Genomic DNA, 17,994 nt, shown 5'->3' with positions numbered 1-17,994 from the left:
ACAAAATCACTTAAATTTTATATTTTTTGTCTAAACACTAGACTTATTTTATTGGGTCGTTTTGCTCGTCAAGAAAACGCATCTTAATTTAAAAAAAAAAATTATATTTTAAATGAAAACAGGATAAAAAGACTACGATTTTTTTTCTTGAAATTTTTTTTTTGAGGTGTAGATATTACACAACCAAACGGCCATTTCTTCTCCCAAACTTCACTTTACATATATATATATATATATATATATATATATATATATATATATATATATATATATATATATATATATATATATATATATATATATATATATATATATATATATATATATATATATATATATATCTTACGGTCACAGCTTTAAGCATTTAAGGTCTGGAGGAGTATTTGGTTATACTTTGAATTATGGACGTAAGGCAAAACTTCCACGAAATTCCCTCTTATCCTGCAGGGTCACATTCTTTGTCACCAATTCTTTGATGATTTTAAGATGAAATAACATTCGTTTTGGAGGCCTACCTGATTTTTATGCCTCTGAAAATACAGAGATTTACTCTTGTTGTCTAATACTTGGCAGAAGAAAGCATCCTGCATACGTTCATACATATATTCGTAATACCACAGCACAGATAAATATCAGCTGGAAATCAGATTCAAGAAGAGCACGACAGCAGCATTCAACATCATGACGCATGCAAAGACCTAAAGGATGGGAAACGTCAGTGAGAAAATATTAATTTGGCAGGAAAAAAGGTAAGGAAAGTTTGTGCCTCGCTCACTTTACTGTTAAGCACTTTAGAGAGGCCGTGATAAAAAATACAAGCAAAAGCGAAGGAAAATGAGCAGACACAGCATGCACACGACCGTCACCAGCATCACATTAATGTCCTTCATATAACATAGTCATACGGCGAAGGAAACTTATTATAAAAACCCAGAAGGCTTCAACCTTCATTGGACTGCTGCACGTGCAACAAAGCAAGTGTTAAACTTTAACAGTGAAGGTTTTGAGTGTTTAATTTGACCAGACCGTCCTCCTTTAAAGATGCTGGTCATTATTCCTGTAACGTCACTTGGAGATGGATATAAAAATCTGCTTGTGCTTAAGACGGCAGATCTGCTTGTGCTCTTCGAAGAGGTAGATCTGTGGTTTCATGGAGGCTTGTAACCGGTCAAACTATACTGGCAATGTAGATATTCGACTGTGACACATCAGCACGGGTGTGAAACAAAGAGAGAAGATTTGATCGGCACCGGCTTTATAATGGAGATGTGATGGATGTTATAGAGCGTCTCCATATGTTAAGAGGCACTTGAGGCCTTTGGTTGTGTTTGATGCATAACAAGTTAGTTACTTTGACTAACTGGACCGGTAAAAGTCAAGCAAGTGAAACACGGGTTATGATCTCTCCTCTTAGCCTCTGTGACATAACGGTAAGGAAGTTTATCCCCAATACATTTATTAATCTAGAAGTCATTATTGCTGATATTGTTCTCTACATTCCCATGGATAGCTCAGTCTTTGTGGTTGTTCATGTGAGTGGACTGTTTGGAGTCCGATTTGCCTCCTTTCAGCTTGCCTTTGAGGACCTTGTAGCAGCCGCGAGCGATTTTGTACATCCAGATTGTATTTAAGATGTCCAGACAAACGCAAGATACGATCCAAGCGACCTGAGCACCGAGACCCAACCGGTAAAACTCTGGCGTACCGAACGTAGCGAAAACCTTCGCCCAGTACGGGGGCATCACGGCGATCCGGACGAGGAAGAACACGACCGCCATAGCGACGCCGTTGGTGACCACCAGCGGATGAGTACTGGGGTACGATAGTGCTACAAAAAACCACCTGTGATGAGAATAAGAATTGGCACATTATTAAAAAATCAGGTTGAAGAGTTTGTAAAAAACAAACAAAAAAGATATTGAATGGTTGTGAATCTCACCTTTGATTTACAAATGGCGTCGACAGTTCTGAAATCAGCCGGAAGTTTGCGAAATAAGGAAGCATTCCCTGTGTCTGTTTGAGAAGAATAAGCAGTCACAAAATTACTAAAAGTATTACAATGAATTAGGTATGCACCGATATATTTTTGGGGGGTGATACCGATTTAAACAGACAACTATTGGCTGATACAGATATTAAACACTTGTATACACTACTATACAGTTGACCTATGAGCTTGTTTATTTCTGCATCAAATTATTTTGATTGAACATGGATTGGATTTATTTAACATTCAACTGACCAACATAATAAGAGAAGCACAAATTAAGATAATATTTTGGCGATTTTTGGCCTTTTTCCGAGAAATACACATTCTCTGACATGGTTCACGCAGATGAGTAATCTCTCACATTAATAACTAAGTGATTTACTATATTTCCCCCATCGCACGTCTGTTTTGTTTTGGGAAGTATTTAATTATTTTGATAAAGATTTTTTTTAAATGCTAAATTTTGCATCAAACATGCAACTTATTGCACAGTTAATTAATAAGCAATGGTATCAGCCTTTCTCGGTTTAGCCGACAGTTTTAATTTCAGCAAAAATCTTCCGATACATATCGGCAGGCGATAAATCTGAATATCACTACAATCAATACAAATACCATAAATATTTATCTATTAAATTGCAACAAATAGAACATAATTTATAATGTACAACAATTCGATAACATCTTATACGTAACATTTTTAAACATTAAAACAGTTGACAAACTTTATAATAATTAGTTTAGCTAACATGAACTAACAATGAACAAGACTTATTTATTAAATACAAGACCGTATTTATTAATCTAGTTCATTTCAGAATTTACTAATAAATTATTAAAATCAAATGTTGTAAATGTTACCATTAGTTAATGCACCATGAACTAACATGAACAATTGTACTGGCATTAGCTAACATGAAAAGATTAATAAATTCAGAAAAACTATTATTCATAGTTAGTTTATGTAAGCTATGTTACAACTGTATTGTTAAGTGTTACCACAAATTTAATATAAGTTTAAATGCATAAATCAAATTACGATAACGTAATATAAATAAAAAAATCAAGTTTAAATGCATAAATAAAATTACGATGACGTAATATAAAAAAAATTCAAGTTTAAATGCATAAATAAAATTACTATGACGTAATATAAAAAAATTCAAGTTTAAATGCCTAAATAAAATTACGATAACGTAATATAAAAAAAATCAAGTTTAAATGCATAAATAAAATTACGATGACGTAATATAAAAAAAAATCAAGTTTAAATGCATAAATAAAATTAAGATGACATAATATAAAAAAATTCAAGTTTAAATGCATAAATAAAATTACGATGACGTAATATAAAAAAAAAATCTAGTTTAAATGCATAAATAAAATTACGATGACGTAATATAAAAAATTCAAGTTTAAATGCATAAATAAAATTACGATGACGTAATATAAAAAAAATTCAAGTTTAAATGCATAAATAAAATTACGATAACGTAATATAAAAAAATTCAAGTTTAAATGCATAAATAAAATTAATATAACGTGGTATAAAAAACAAGTTTAAATATATAAATAAAATTAATATAACGTAATAAAAATCAAGTTTAAATGCATAAATAAAATTAATATTCCTTTATATATATATATATATATATATATATATATATATATATATATATATATATATATATATATATATATATATATATATATATATATATATATATATATATATATAAGTTTAAATACATAAATACAAGTAATATAACTTAACATTAAAAAAATCAAGTTTAAATACATAAATAAAATGAATATATGTAAATGTATTGCCCACCAAGCCAGAAACAGTAAATGACATCACAAGACATTTCTAGAAGTAAATATGCTTAATTTTAATAGCCTTATCTTGTGCATAAAGTAAACAGGCACTTACCAGAACATATCCATAAGCATACAGCGCCGCCAAGTGGTGACAGACAAAAAACACATCTCCCATAATTCTCCAGTTACAAGCTAATAGCAAAAGATCTGAAGAAATAAGACATAAAAAATAAAGAGATGTAAATAAACATATGCAGATCTGACATATGTAATCTGTGCTTAAACAATGCAAAACAAATGATGTTCATACCATAAAAGAGATATCCACAGGTGATAGCAACATTCAGCTTTACCAAGTTAGGATCTCCCCTAGAAGAGAAAATACATTTCATATAGCATTAAAACTCGCATACATACATAATGTCAGCAATAAAAATGTGTTTGACTTTAATACGTTTAAAATGAAGTGCTTATTTAAAGGTATAATCTGTGAATGCATCAGCACCTGTTAAATAGCTATGATTTAAAGATAAAAACATGCGAGGGTAACACAGGTTAATGGGAGGAGAGTTGATTTTAATCAAACATTACAGTAAATTGCTTTTAACACCAGCAGACTGAGAACTGAAACACCGAAACTAGTCACTGAACGAAATTATATTCAATTATAGTCAATAGTCCATAAACAAGAGACATTTTAAATGTGCAGTTGATGCCCATTTTTAGTTTCACATGTTGTTGTAAACAAATGTATACCTGCTGATTTTAACTATAAAATGCATTTCTAAAATAGGATACATAAAGGCAAAAACATGTGGACCCCCACCCCTTCTTGTTGATAAATTTAACTATGGCGAACAGATGTATCATGCATGAAGTTATGGATTCCCCTGAGACACATTTTACAACCAAAAACCTTAACATAGCACTGGTAAAGGAGGCCACCAGTAAACAAACACTTTATTATTTTGACGGGCCTGAACAAAGCCCATACCCAACCAAACACCTGGACTGTGAGCCGGATCCCATAATCGACCTGATGCTCTAGTAAAAGGAAAAACCTGCAGCCATGTTTTAACATCTACCGTAGCATTGAGCTTCACCAGAAGAGTTCATAAACTATATTAATACTCATGATTTTTAAATAAAATGTTCCTCATGAACTTACAGGTGTGTGCACAAACTTTAGGCTAACCAGTATATATTAAATTGTACAAATTGCCAGACTGTTTGCTGTCAAATTTATGCTGTTACGCCCCTAAAAATAAAGGTGTTAGAGGTGCAAACCTGTGGGAGAGTGGGGGGGTTCCCTAAAAAAAAACACCTTTGAGAAGTTACAATATATTTAAAATGATTTCTACTTGTACAGATGCAAAGAATTAAACACGTCTTTATTGGACAAATACGCCAAACAATTAAAAGTACCATGCATGTCAAAAAATGAAACGCCAAGTGGTAAAGTTTAAAGGGACACTACACTTTTGTGCAAATATGCTCATTTTCCAGCTCCCTTAGAGTTAAAGAATTAATTTTTACCATTTTGGAATCCATTCAGCTGATCTCCGGGTCTGGCGCTAGCACTTTTAGCATAGCTTAGCATAATTCATTAAATCTGATTAGACCATTAGCATCGCGCAAAAAATAATCAAAGAGTTTCAAAATTTTTCCTATTTAAAATTTGACTCATACTAAAGGGCGATTTATAGTCGTGCGTAGGTCCTACGGCGTAGCAGCGACGGCGTAGGTTCCGCGTTGGTTTTCATTTATACTTGTGCGTCGCCGTCCGCGTCGATGTGCAAACACACGCGAAACCGCTGGTTGGCAGTAATCACGCATGTAACCACAGTAGCAGCAGAAGTCGTCAGAGAAGAAGAAGCTAAGCAAGTTAACCCACAAACGAAGAAGAAATAGCAACTTGTTGTGTATAATTTGAGAAGACCAGCAATGATGGAAGTAAATAAACAGCGACTTATGTTGCAGTTTGAGTTAAATCACTCCTCAACTTGGCTCATCTTTGTTTTCACCGTCTCAACCGGAAATACCTATGACGCAGTTTTTTTTACCTGACGGGAGGGGTTCTGGTGGACCAATCACAGAGCTTGCGGTCCGCGTAGAGCCGACGCGCTGTTAGCAATTTTGTGAGGTGCGCGTCAGGCTACGCAGAGCTACGCACAGGCTACGGATAGCCTACGCCGTAGCTACGGCGTAGCACCTACGCACGACTATAAATCGCCCTTAAGACTAAGACTGATGGAAAATTAAAAGTTGTGATATTCTAGGCAGATATGGCTAGGAACTATACTCTCATTCTGGCGTAAGAATCAAGGACTTTGCTGCTGTAATATGGCTGTAGCAGGCGTAGTGATATTATGCACTGACCGAAAATAGTCCCCTTGGTAACTTTCAAAAGCAGGGGACTATTTTGAGGCGCTGGATAACATCATTGTGCCTCCTGCAGCCATGTTACGGCGGCAAAGTCCTTGAAATATTTTCAAAAAAAGTGGGGTGTCACTTTAAGAAGGAATGCATGTTACTAAACGTGCAATGTGCGACTTGTAGAAAGATCTCTTGACAGAAATGCAATATAATCTACATATCTATATTATCAGTGGTGTATAAAGACCTTACAGAATGAACTGTATTGTTTTTATTACCTTAGTATGAGCCCTTTGTTATCTACATACACCATGGGTCCCCTTACATGGAAGTTGCTATTTCGCGCTGTCCTAAACGGAAAAACTGTCCTATAGAACGCGTTTTGTCACTACGTTTGTCTCAGGCGTTGACATGTTTGTCCTGTGGCGCCTAGCGTAGCTTCTCTATGCGTTTCGAAAGGGAGGGGTGAGCTGTGGACTGAGCCATTGGTTGCAATTCACAATCCCACCACTAGATGCCGCTAAAATTCCCACATTTCACCTTTAAGATATTGGAGAACAGATGAAAGTATGTATCTTTAAAACATGTACCTCTCTCTGACCCTGTAAAGTGATCAGGTTATTGATACAACACCGAACGCAGGTGTTAACCGACACAGGTGAAATATCTTGACACGAGTGAGAGTTTGTGAAACCAGAGCTTAAAAATGAGTCCTCATAGCCTCTCTGTGTGACACTACACCACAGGCTCATTTATCAACATCTAAACTCTTAACTGCTTCATCACGACTGCTACAGTCTGGGTTTACCGACACACATTTAATAGGATACAGAATAATACATTTTAAGAAGCAAATATCACAAGGTTGATCAAATAAAGAGGTTTATGAGTAAATGGATATAAGTGTTGGCTAGATGCATACATTTAAAGGAACAGTATGTAAGAAATTTATAGCAATTAATCATAAAATGGCCCTGATATGTCACTAGACATTAAGAAATTATTTTCATTTCAAAAATTTATATCACTGACATCAGTGGCCTGGCAAGGATATTGTCATTTAAAACGTGGAGTTGCAGCCCTCAACTGATGTTTATGTTGTCATTTTGCGTATTGGCCACTAGTTGTGTGATTGCAGTACCAGTTTTAGCCACAAGGTTTGTGATTGCAATACCAGTTTTGGCCACAATCCTACATAATATATATAAATATCACTTAGTGTTGGATAAAAAAGGGACCAGCCCCCTCGGGTTGTAATTTAACCCAAAATGCTGGGTTGTTTTAACCCATTGTTGGGTCAAATATAGACATTTTCTGGGTCAGTTTAACCCAACAGCTGGGCTAGACCCTTTTTAACCCATTGCTGAAAATAACACAGCATTTTTAGAGTAAAAAAAACCTGGTTAAACGCAAGCAAAACTTTATTTTATTCTGAACCATAAAAAATGTTAATGTGCGCTGTTATCTTATCTATTGCTGCTATGGACTTCAAAGGATAACCTTGGACCATCTCATTCTGACTTCATTAATCTACTTTACTATCAGGGTCTTTGTGTCATACCTGAGCATAGATAACTCGTGGCTTTATGAACGAATACCTCGGATTGAATTTAAATAAGCGAGATAAACATTTTGGCCAAAGTTCATGGAGCTGTGATGGATCACTCACAAAAGACACAACTAAGCAAATTTCTTCAACTTTGATCTGATTCAGTTTACCATCCAAGTTTTGTACAAGCATATCAGTTTAGGGTTCTGACTGAAGCAACTCGAGAAAAGGACTTTCATCCAAAGTGACTTACCCATGCCTTCAAGGTTATACATTTATCAGTATATGCATTCCCTTGGTAATCAAACCCATGACCTTGGCATTGATAATGCAATGCTCTACCATTTAAACCACATGAATATGAAGTCAATGAACTTGGGGGGGATTGTGGGTTTTTGCCAAGATTGGACAGTGAGACTGAGGTTCATCCCTTTAAAATGTGATCAAAGGAGAAAAAGGCCTAAAGGGGTGTCACATGACACAAGGGGGGAGTTTGGCCATATCCTGTTGAAAAGTGCCTTGTTGGCAAGACTAAGATCTGGCGGGGAGTTTCCAAAAAAAAGACTGCATTAGACAACAAAAACATGATTTAAAGAGAGAGAATAAACACCAAACTAGGGTTGCACAATATATCAAAAAATTTGCAGATGGCAACATACATATTGCAATAACCATATATTTTTATTCAAACCATAATCTAAAGGTTATGTGTAGAGACTGGCACAGGAATGAGTGCATGCTCTGACGTGTGGACGATAAACAACGATCAGAAAGAATGCAAAACATGTATGCATGTGAAATAATTTTCAGATGTAAACATATTTAAACCGATTTAACAAACTGAAAGCATTATCCCATTTGATATTGTATACAGCATTAGTTGTCAATATCATGCAACCCTACACCAAACACGCCTAAGATTTGAAACCGATAGATATGATTCCTATGAAGCCATTGCAGTGAATATTGGAACACTTACAAACCAACAATGCTGGTTTGAACAACACTACAATGTCAATGAACAAATATGCAGTAAATAACATTTGCTAGACTTGATCTTCTGGGGAAAAGTATCACATTAATGTGATAAAAAAATACAAATCTCATTCATCTTCAATAAGAGATTTAGGTTTATGTTTAAGTATAAACCTTTAAACAGACCCGCAATGAGAGCGTCTGAAATCCCTCTTAAGAAAATGAACGAGTGAAACACCCCTGAAGGTGTTGAGGAACTGTACAAACATGTTCATGGTGTAATAACTTGGAGAAGAGAAACACAAAAAAAGAGATGAAAGATATTGAGAAGACTGTTTCAAAACCTGTTGCAAAGGCGGCTGCTAAGCTTCGCATCAGCAGTACGCTTATAGTATAATACAGTAAACTGCCGGCTAAATAGACTGCTTTTCAGGTTTTGAAACAGAGCTCAAAAACAACCACTGAAGACAAATTACCATTTTCACCTTCAGGATGCAAAGATGCAGACCAGACAGGCAGCAGGCAGAAAAGAAAAATAAAGATGATAAATGAGACAGCGCAGACAGCGAGAACGCGTTCAGTAAAGATTTCACGAGTTCACTAATAATAAACTGTAATGGAATATACCACACAGTCTCCAAACATGCATGAAGGTGAAACGACAGTCGAACTTTCGGCATCTTACCAGACTGGGTCTTTGTTGACTGCATCATCATACCAGAGGATATAGAGACAGAACAACCCTACGATTAATGCATGGACGGTTGATACCAGCCTGAGGATACAAAAACAATTCAGTTATTCCTAAACAGACTCAAGTGCACATATAAGAGGGACTTTACCATGCAACCATGGTAAATTTACCCTCAAGATAATTATTTATTATCTTAAATTAACAAAATTAAATCAGTAATAAATGCTGCTGTTTGTTATTTCAGATTTACACCACTAAAATAAAATACAATTCTAAATAGATGACTTATCAACGATTGCACGAGTAGATTATATAAAAAATCAGTGCAAAGACGCGAATAGATGCAAATTCACACGGCACAATGAGAATGACACGAATCGGACAGCATGTTTTCCGCAAAAACATGCGCTCTTCGCCTCAAACGCATCTTTGCCAAAGTTGAAAATTTGCATGACACGAAGTTAAATCCTTTGAGTAATCTAGAGTAGGGATGTTAACAATTAATCGATCTTCGATTAATTGTCGATAAGAATTAAATCGATAAAACTTAACGATTGTCGAAAATGCAAGCATGTGTGTCTGGCGCCTGCGCAAAGCACATACACAGCTGGTGAAAAAACTAACCAAGCGCGAAAAAGTTAAACTAGCCATGATCACAACGATGCTCGATGCCAAACACACACTTGGGCTTTTTGTCCTCATTCAAGATGAGGCTGGCTGCTAACGCAACAAAATGGCATCCGCAGTGGATCTGAGAGGGTCCGATGTCGAAAATCTAAACACAGTTAGGATACTGAAAGCAAAGACCCTCTTCAGGGAAGCCTGCAAGATTAGCATAGCAACGCTGCTAATGCTGCTTTACACAGGGAAGGAGACCAGAAGCCGTTTTTAATAAACAGATTAAAATGAAATACTTAAATTCTGGCAAGAAACTGTTAAATGTAAACTGTAACTGACTGTCGTTACACTCTGAACGCCCGCAACATATATCATTGATCATCATCATGACTGGCTGAGGCGCTACACGCTAAACACTGTTGCGGGTTTTCTAATGGAAGGTTGAACTCTTCATAATATAAGCATCTTTGCTGAAAGTACGCCGCAGGTCTAAAGCTGAGGTGACGACGGGAAAAGTGCCTTTCGTGTGCTTCTTGGATATAATTACAACAAGCGGTGTATCAATGACTCCGAAAGCTAGGTGAACAACTAGAAAAATAACATTTGATGATAATGAAACTTTTATTTTGTCATGGACGCACGGACTTTCATGCGACTGTGCGGAGTGCCCGTTATGAGGCGGAGTTTACTGTGTCTGTCTATTAGTCATTATATTTCATAACGAGATTAAAATGATGATTTTTATTAAAACACCAACTACATTGACTCATTTTACAATCCCACTAGCATATTATTTAGACAAAATAAAATATTTTAATTTGCGTGAGGAAGCTGGCGTTTTTACGCACACTTTTATGTCATTGGCTATATGCCACTGCTGTAATGGTTTATTGCACTATTACTGTAAACGATTATTCGATTGATTGATCATTAATTTAAATGATCATCGAATGTGGGAAAATGCATAATTTGACATCCTTAATCTAGAGCGAGGAACGCAATGCTTTGCGTTTGGTGTGTACGCAGCATTAGATTGAATATTAAAAAAAAGCAGCCAATAAGAGCCCAGTTTTTGAACTCCTTTAATATTCTTTAAAATTTATCCTAAGGTGAAACTTTAAAAAGCTTCTTCATTTAATGACATGAGTACGGTTTTGCAATTTCTAAGCAAAGGGTGACAGAGTTTTGATTTATTTTGGATGCTTTAAGTAGGGATTTTTACCGAGCGCCTAAGGTGACATTGGAGTTAAAAAAAATCTAAAGTTTAGTTTCATGTGCTCACGTGAAACTTTCATGTGCTCACATGAAACTTTCATGTGCTAACTTTCAAACTATCGAAAGTTTCACGTGCCCACGATAGTTTCACGCGAGCACGCGATATTTTCACGCGAGCACACGAAACTAAACTTAAAAAAAATTCTGCACATGAAAGTTTCGCGTGAGCACATGAAACTAAACTTTAGATTTTTTACTCCAATGTCACCTTAGGGGCTCGGTAGATTTTATTCAGCAACCATGGTAAATTACCCTCAAGATAACTATTGATCTTAAAGGAATAGTCTACTCATTTTCAATATTAAAATATGTTATTACCTTAACTAAGAATTGTTGATACATCCCTCTATCATCTGTGTGCGTGCACGTACAGTAAGCGCTGGAGCGCGCTGCGACACTTCGATAGCATTTAGCTTAGCCCCATTCATTCAATGGTACCACTCAGAGATAAAGTTAGAAGTGACCAAACACATCAACGTTTTTCCTATTTAAGACGAGTAGTTATACGAGCAAGTTTGGTGGTACAAAATAAAACGTAGCGCTTTTCTAAGCGGATTTAAAAGAGGAACTATATTGTATGGCGGAACAGCACTTTTGGGAGTACTTCGACTCGGCGCAGTAACACTCTCCCTCTCCCATTATGAGAGGGAGAAGGGGAGCGGATTTTTCAGGCGAGTTGAAGTACTCCCAAAAGTGCTGTTCCGATGATTTGAACGAGTAGAGAACATACAAAATCAATGCAAAGACACGATTTTACACGATTACACATAAATAGTTTGACACGGAAACATGCACTACTCGCCTAAAACGCATCTTTGCGCAAGTTGAAAATATTCAACTCAAGCAAAAAATTAGCATGACACAAAGTTAAATCCAGCAAGTAATCTAGAGCGAGGAACGATATATTTCACGTTTGGTGTATACGCAGCATTAGACAGAATTTTGAGAAAAGAAAGCAGCTAAGAAGAGCCCAGATTTTGAACTCCTATAATATTCTTTAAAATTTATCCTAAGGTGAAACTTTAAGAAGCTTCTTTATAAAACGGTTTTGCAATTTCTAAGTAAAGGGTGACTGCACTTTAGATGCTAAAATATGACAGAGTTTTGATTCATTTTGTAGTCTTTTAGTCACCAACATCATTTTGGACAAATTTTGTATTATTTTGTAATGCGGAAAAAATATATAAACTAGGGCTGTCAAAAGATTAATCATGACACATACAAAAAAATTTGTGTTTGCATAATATATTTGTGTGTGTGTGTGTGTATTGTTTGTAGTCATTATGAACATATAATATACACATACACATTTTATTCATGTATATTTTTATATTTATATATCATTTAAAATGTATCAAAATGTAAATAAAAATATATATACACATGTAAATGTATCTTAAATATATACATGCATGAGTGAGTGTGTATTTACATATACAAAATAATTACACACAGTGTACACACATTATGCAAAACATTTTTGTATGCGAGTGAGTGTTTCAAAACTTTTGACCGGTAGTGTCAATTTTCAAAAGACGTTTTTGTATAATGCATAAAAATCTGCATTAGCTGTATCTTCTGATACCATAGTGCTGACACAGTAAGAAACATGAACATACTAACTGTACACTGATAACTGTTCATGAACTATAATTTCATCTACTATGGATCCAGGCAGTGCGGATGTGTGTGGATAAAATCAGTTGTACAGTCTATGAGTCCTTGACCTTTGTATCTGTTTTGTATCATCATGTAAACCCTTGTTGTCATCCTGTATCACCACCAGCGGGATTATTTATTCTCAAAAGCTATGAACAAATCACAATTTAAGTAATCTGTTTTATTACAAATGCTTGTCTTTATTAAAGATATAATGCAACCTCAGTATAATTCTGACACATGATGTGGAGGACAAGCCTTTACATTTGCACACAAAATCTCACTTTGCTTCACTGAGGATCAGATGTGACATTTAAACCCATACATCAAAACAAGTAAATTGGTGTATAAACAATGAAATCCCAGTTTGCATAGCTTTTGATTATATAATTATTCCCAGTACTGTATGACATTTCTAAACCTAAGGTCACATTAACCAGGTTAAAAAGATTACAAAGGTGATTACACCAAATTGCAATTCAACTGGATTTCACAACACTGTACAGAGATCAATGTGTTGAGGTTTATGCAACTAGTACAGCATACAATACCGGGTAGTTCATTTGTACTTTTGAGAACTAGATTTGTTACATAAAAAACATTTTTTTTCTCTAAAATCTTAATCGTGCATGAATGGTGTGCATGTAAGTTGGTACCTGGAGTTCCAGTCGTTGAGTTTGTTGGGTGGTAACCTCCCGTAACCCTGCGAGAAGTTGGAGGAAAGAACCGGACTGATGCAGGAGAAGAAGAGCTGAAAGCCCACGAAGCTGCCGGTCACGACATAAACCTCTCTCATATCCATCTCTCACCTGCATCAAAGACTGATTCAGTGAACTGATTCATTGATATAAGATTCAACTCAAAAATTATTTTGGACTGGGAAGAACTACGACATGGCCTGTTCATACGGCTTTATAACACGTGGCACATGAGTTGTATAAGCAAACTTTTATGCAACTTTACACTTCTGTATACTTTTCAAATACCACAAGCCCCAATTACTGGAATTGCATGACTTCTGGTGAACTGTCTTCATGTTATCTATCTATAAATAAACACATTTTTGCCTGGGATAACCAATGGCACATAAGAAAAGGAAATAAACCTCTTGTACCTCAGGTCAAAGCCTCCAAAATTAGTGCTTGTGTCTCATAACAGATTGAGGACAAAGCACCCCCTTTCTTAAGGGCAGCTACACGGCTTGGATATTTTTGTGCATCAGTATTTTACAGTATTTAGGCTTTGACGACTAACAATAAAAGCATTGATTCTTCAGTATTTTTCAGATTATAGCATGCATGCCTTTCTAAGCCTGTATAAAGAAGGCTGTAGGCATTTATGTGAACGTCTATAAGAGGGGCTGATGAAATCCATTGTGAAACAAACTACTAATACACAAACAATATAAACACGCAACAGTTTTCTTTATATAAGCTTTGGGTTAAACAGTGTATCCAAATACTGACAGTTAGGAAAAACAGTTCATTGATAAAGAGGGGTCATGTGCACATTTATCCGTGTAATGACTTTTCATAAACAGTAGCGGTAACCAGACCACTGTTGTTTCATTGTGAACTTATTCCCATTATATAGAACACTGCAATCTAATACTCGTATGGCGCAAATGAAACACTAATGGCGTGTACATACCAAAGGTCATTGAAAAGATGTGAACAAACTTGTGCGGAGTGACACGTATGACGCAAACTGGGTGGCGTGTTTGCCGCGAAACGCACTATTTGCCTCAAATGCGTCTTCGCACAGGTTAAAAATATTCAATTGAAGACAAAAAAGTTAAATCCCGTGAGTAATCTAGAGCAAGGAACGCAATGCTTCGCATTTGGCGTGTACGCAGCATAAGCTCGAGTGATGTACATGTTAAGTCAATGCAAAGATGCGATAGACATCCTGGAGCGCAAATGACGTGACGCGAATTGAGTGTTTTGTGCGTTTGTTGCGTAAAGCATAATTCACGCAAACGTGATTGCGACATAGCGAGCTGAGGGGAAAATACAAAACAACAATGGAGGACAAAATCATTGTCGCTGTATGTGGACATCCGGAGCTGTACGACACATCTTCGTACTTATATAGAAACTAGGGATGCACCGATATGGAAATTTTGGCTGATACCGATAACCGATAACTCTTTATATTTGGGGGGCGATAACCGATATATATATATAGGCCGATAAATATTCATATTAATTTCACAATGAAAAACTCCCAGACTGGGACATCTTGTCTTTGCGCTAGACTAGCATACTCTTCTTAAGCCCGCAACACGTGTCATCTTTGTGCTATGTCACAGAAAGCACCAAAAAAAATTCCACATGGCCAGCAATGAGCAAGTGAAGTGGTTCAACAAACCAAAATAATCCATCATTTATCGGCCTAATTTTGCTATCAGACCGATAACGGATAATATTAAAAATAAGCAGTTATCGGCCGATAACGATATGTCAGATAAAAAGATCTTGCTTGGAAAAAAGTGATTGAGGAGGTCGGCAAATCTGGTAATTGTAAAAAAAAAACCGCTCTTTTCTCAATGTGAACTATATATACATATTACAAGCCAGCTAAAGCAGGGAAAATGAGCATATTCACGGTTGAATTTCACTCACAAATTATGTGAATTTCAGTTAACTCAAAATGTTCAAGCGTCCAACTACGCATGAATAGCTTAATAATTTATCTGCTTCATTTGCATCTGGTGTAGGGCTGCAACGATTAATCGAGCAAATGCGCGTTTTCTCAATGAATGAATTTTAACAATTACGGTGAAATCCCGGCACATCCCAAAGCCAGGGGGCGCTCTCGTGCAGAAACTCCCTTTGTGCCACAGAAGAAGTATCATTACAAACGCTATCCCAAGAAATGTCTATAGAAATATTTATTTTGCTGCTCTTCAAATTGTTTCAAGTATTTTTATGATGATAAAGAATATTTTGTTAGCTTGTTTAACGAGTGTTGCTTTTTTAAATGCACATTATAAACAACTCCGACTCATAATGATTTTAGATTGATAAGGTCTTCCCACTAACCAAATAAAACACAGAATTGATTCAAAATCGATTCTGAATCGATTTCAGAGGCATTTTTAATGGGACACGCGATTAATCGTTGGAGCCCTAGTCTGGTGTGAACGCACTATAAGCTCGAGTGATCTACATGTTAAGTCAATGCAAAGACGTGATAGACATCCTGCAGCACAAATGATAAGATGTGAATTTAGTGTTACGGGCGTTTGCGGTGCGTAAAGCATGATTCGCGCAAACGTGATTGTGAAGTAGCGAGCTGAGTCAGAAATACGAAAAAACAATGGAGGACAAAATCATTGTCGCTGTATGTGGACATCCGGATCTGTACGACACATCTTCGTACTTTTGTAGAAACAGGAATAAAAAGGATCTTGCTTGGAAAAAAAGTGATTGAGGAGGTCGGCAAATCTGGTAATTGTAAAAAACGCTCTTTACTTCATTTGAAATATATATATATATATATATATATATATATATATATATATATATATATATATATATATATATATATATATATATATATATATATATATATATACACATATTACAAGCTAGCTAAAGCAGGCAAATTGAGCATTTTTTACGCACAAATGACACGAATTTCACATGCAAATGAAGCAAATTAACTTAAAATTTTCAAGCGTCCAACTATGCATGAATAGCGTAATAATATATATGCTTCATTCGCGTCTGGTGTGAATGCAAAGTTAGATTCACTGTGCATGCCTAATATTGACCATTATCTATCCTCAGATATATTTAAAGGGAACATGCATGCATACAATATTATCTACTTTCTTCTTAAACACAGCAGAAAGAAATGTGATGCATGCAACTTCCCTAAAACAAAGAAATTGACTTCTACACAAACCAAAGATCTGCTTGTATGTGAAAGAATTGCTGTTTAAATGTCAATTCAATAACACCACAAACTGTATTTTTAACTCTGGTTTACTGCTGAATATTTAATTAATCACATTTCCTAAAAACGCCCATGGTCACAATGTGTTGACGGGTACCCACTGGTCACATTGTCACTCCATCATGACACCAGGAATAAAAATAGAAAACTGCATAAATGAACACTGCAATAAAAGCTGGTGAAATATAAATACACACAAAGAAACCATTACAGATATTCTAATGGGTTTAATGCTATAATGGGAATTGTATTGGTTTTACTGGAACTATAATGGTATCGGTGGGTCTGTTGGTGGATTGTTATCCGATGAATGGGAACCAATAAAAAAATTAAATCCTACTGGAATGAGATCCAATTCATACTTTAGTTTTGCTATGGTTTCAATGGTATTAGCTCATTATGGTACTCGTAATAAAAAACAATACAATTTCTATTGTTTATTCCAAGTTCAGTTGAAACCCATCAATAATATAACAATTAATTGATTCCTAAATGTAGTTTAAATTCAACATTCCCGCAATCTCAAAGACATGCGTTGCATCTTTGTGGCATCAAGATGTTTAGCATAACAGTGTAACAATAACAATACGAGCAAGGGCGCATGCGCAGTGCGTAAAGACATTCAATTCTGCACACGTATCGCCTTAAAACAGCGTCTGGTGCACTGAAGTTTCTTTATTCATCTCTCTAGTCTACCCAACAACGGTCGTGTCATTTAAATAATAATGAACGCGACAGGTGCAGCGAACGAGGCGTCGCGAATGATACGAACGCTTTACTTTACCTGATGAGAGTCGCATAGGGCTCAGTATACGCGTCTGGATGCTGGATATCTTCTTTATTCTCAACACAAAACCAGTTTAGGTCGATGGCGACAGCAGGCGAGCGGTTCGTGCACGCGACCGCTTTAAAATCGCGCGCCGTCCGTGAAGCGCTCAGGAAAACACAAAAGCTCCCGGTGCGAGGCCATTTTCCACCTTCACAAACACGCAAAGACGTCGGGAACCGCTGCTCGAGCCGAAATTCTCATTTTTTCACCGCGTATTGACAGATCACCCTCCGTTGTGACGTCAC

General features: G+C 36.0%; 1 protein-coding gene across 1 annotated transcript; it reads right to left on the bottom strand.

Annotated features, from left to right (window-relative positions):
* Positions 1 to 301: 301 nt before the first annotated feature.
* Positions 302 to 17,994, bottom strand: tlcd4b (TLC domain containing 4b). The gene is made up of 7 exons (XM_065253093.2): positions 17,705 to 17,994; positions 13,614 to 13,766; positions 9,397 to 9,486; positions 4,122 to 4,180; positions 3,924 to 4,018; positions 1,940 to 2,013; positions 302 to 1,842 (listed from the first exon to the last, which is right to left on the bottom strand). Exons 2-7 carry the CDS (start codon positions 13,757 to 13,759, stop codon positions 1,512 to 1,514), a joined length of 795 nt encoding a protein of 264 aa, XP_065109165.1. The 5' UTR covers positions 13,760 to 13,766; positions 17,705 to 17,994; the 3' UTR covers positions 302 to 1,511.

This window comes from Paramisgurnus dabryanus, chromosome 3, assembly GCF_030506205.2.
Source record: "Paramisgurnus dabryanus chromosome 3, PD_genome_1.1, whole genome shotgun sequence".
NCBI lineage: Eukaryota > Metazoa > Chordata > Actinopteri > Cypriniformes > Cobitidae > Paramisgurnus > Paramisgurnus dabryanus.
The sequence above is the reverse complement of the archived record's forward strand: the minus strand, read 5'-3'. Positions and strand labels throughout refer to the sequence as shown.

Bases quoted from the DNA above. Each gene is read 5' to 3' on its own strand.
- tlcd4b (XM_065253093.2), bottom strand. From the start codon at position 13,759: ATGGATATGAGAGAGGTTTATGTCGTGACCGGCAGCTTCGTGGGCTTT. The intron at 9,487-13,613 runs GTACCAACTTAC...TTGTATCCTCAG, and splicing joins CTCAACGACTGGAACTCCAG to GCTGGTATCAACCGTCCATG. The intron at 4,181-9,396 runs GTAAGATGCCGA...TTTCTCTTCTAG, and splicing joins GTCAACAAAGACCCAGTCTG to GGGAGATCCTAACTTGGTAA.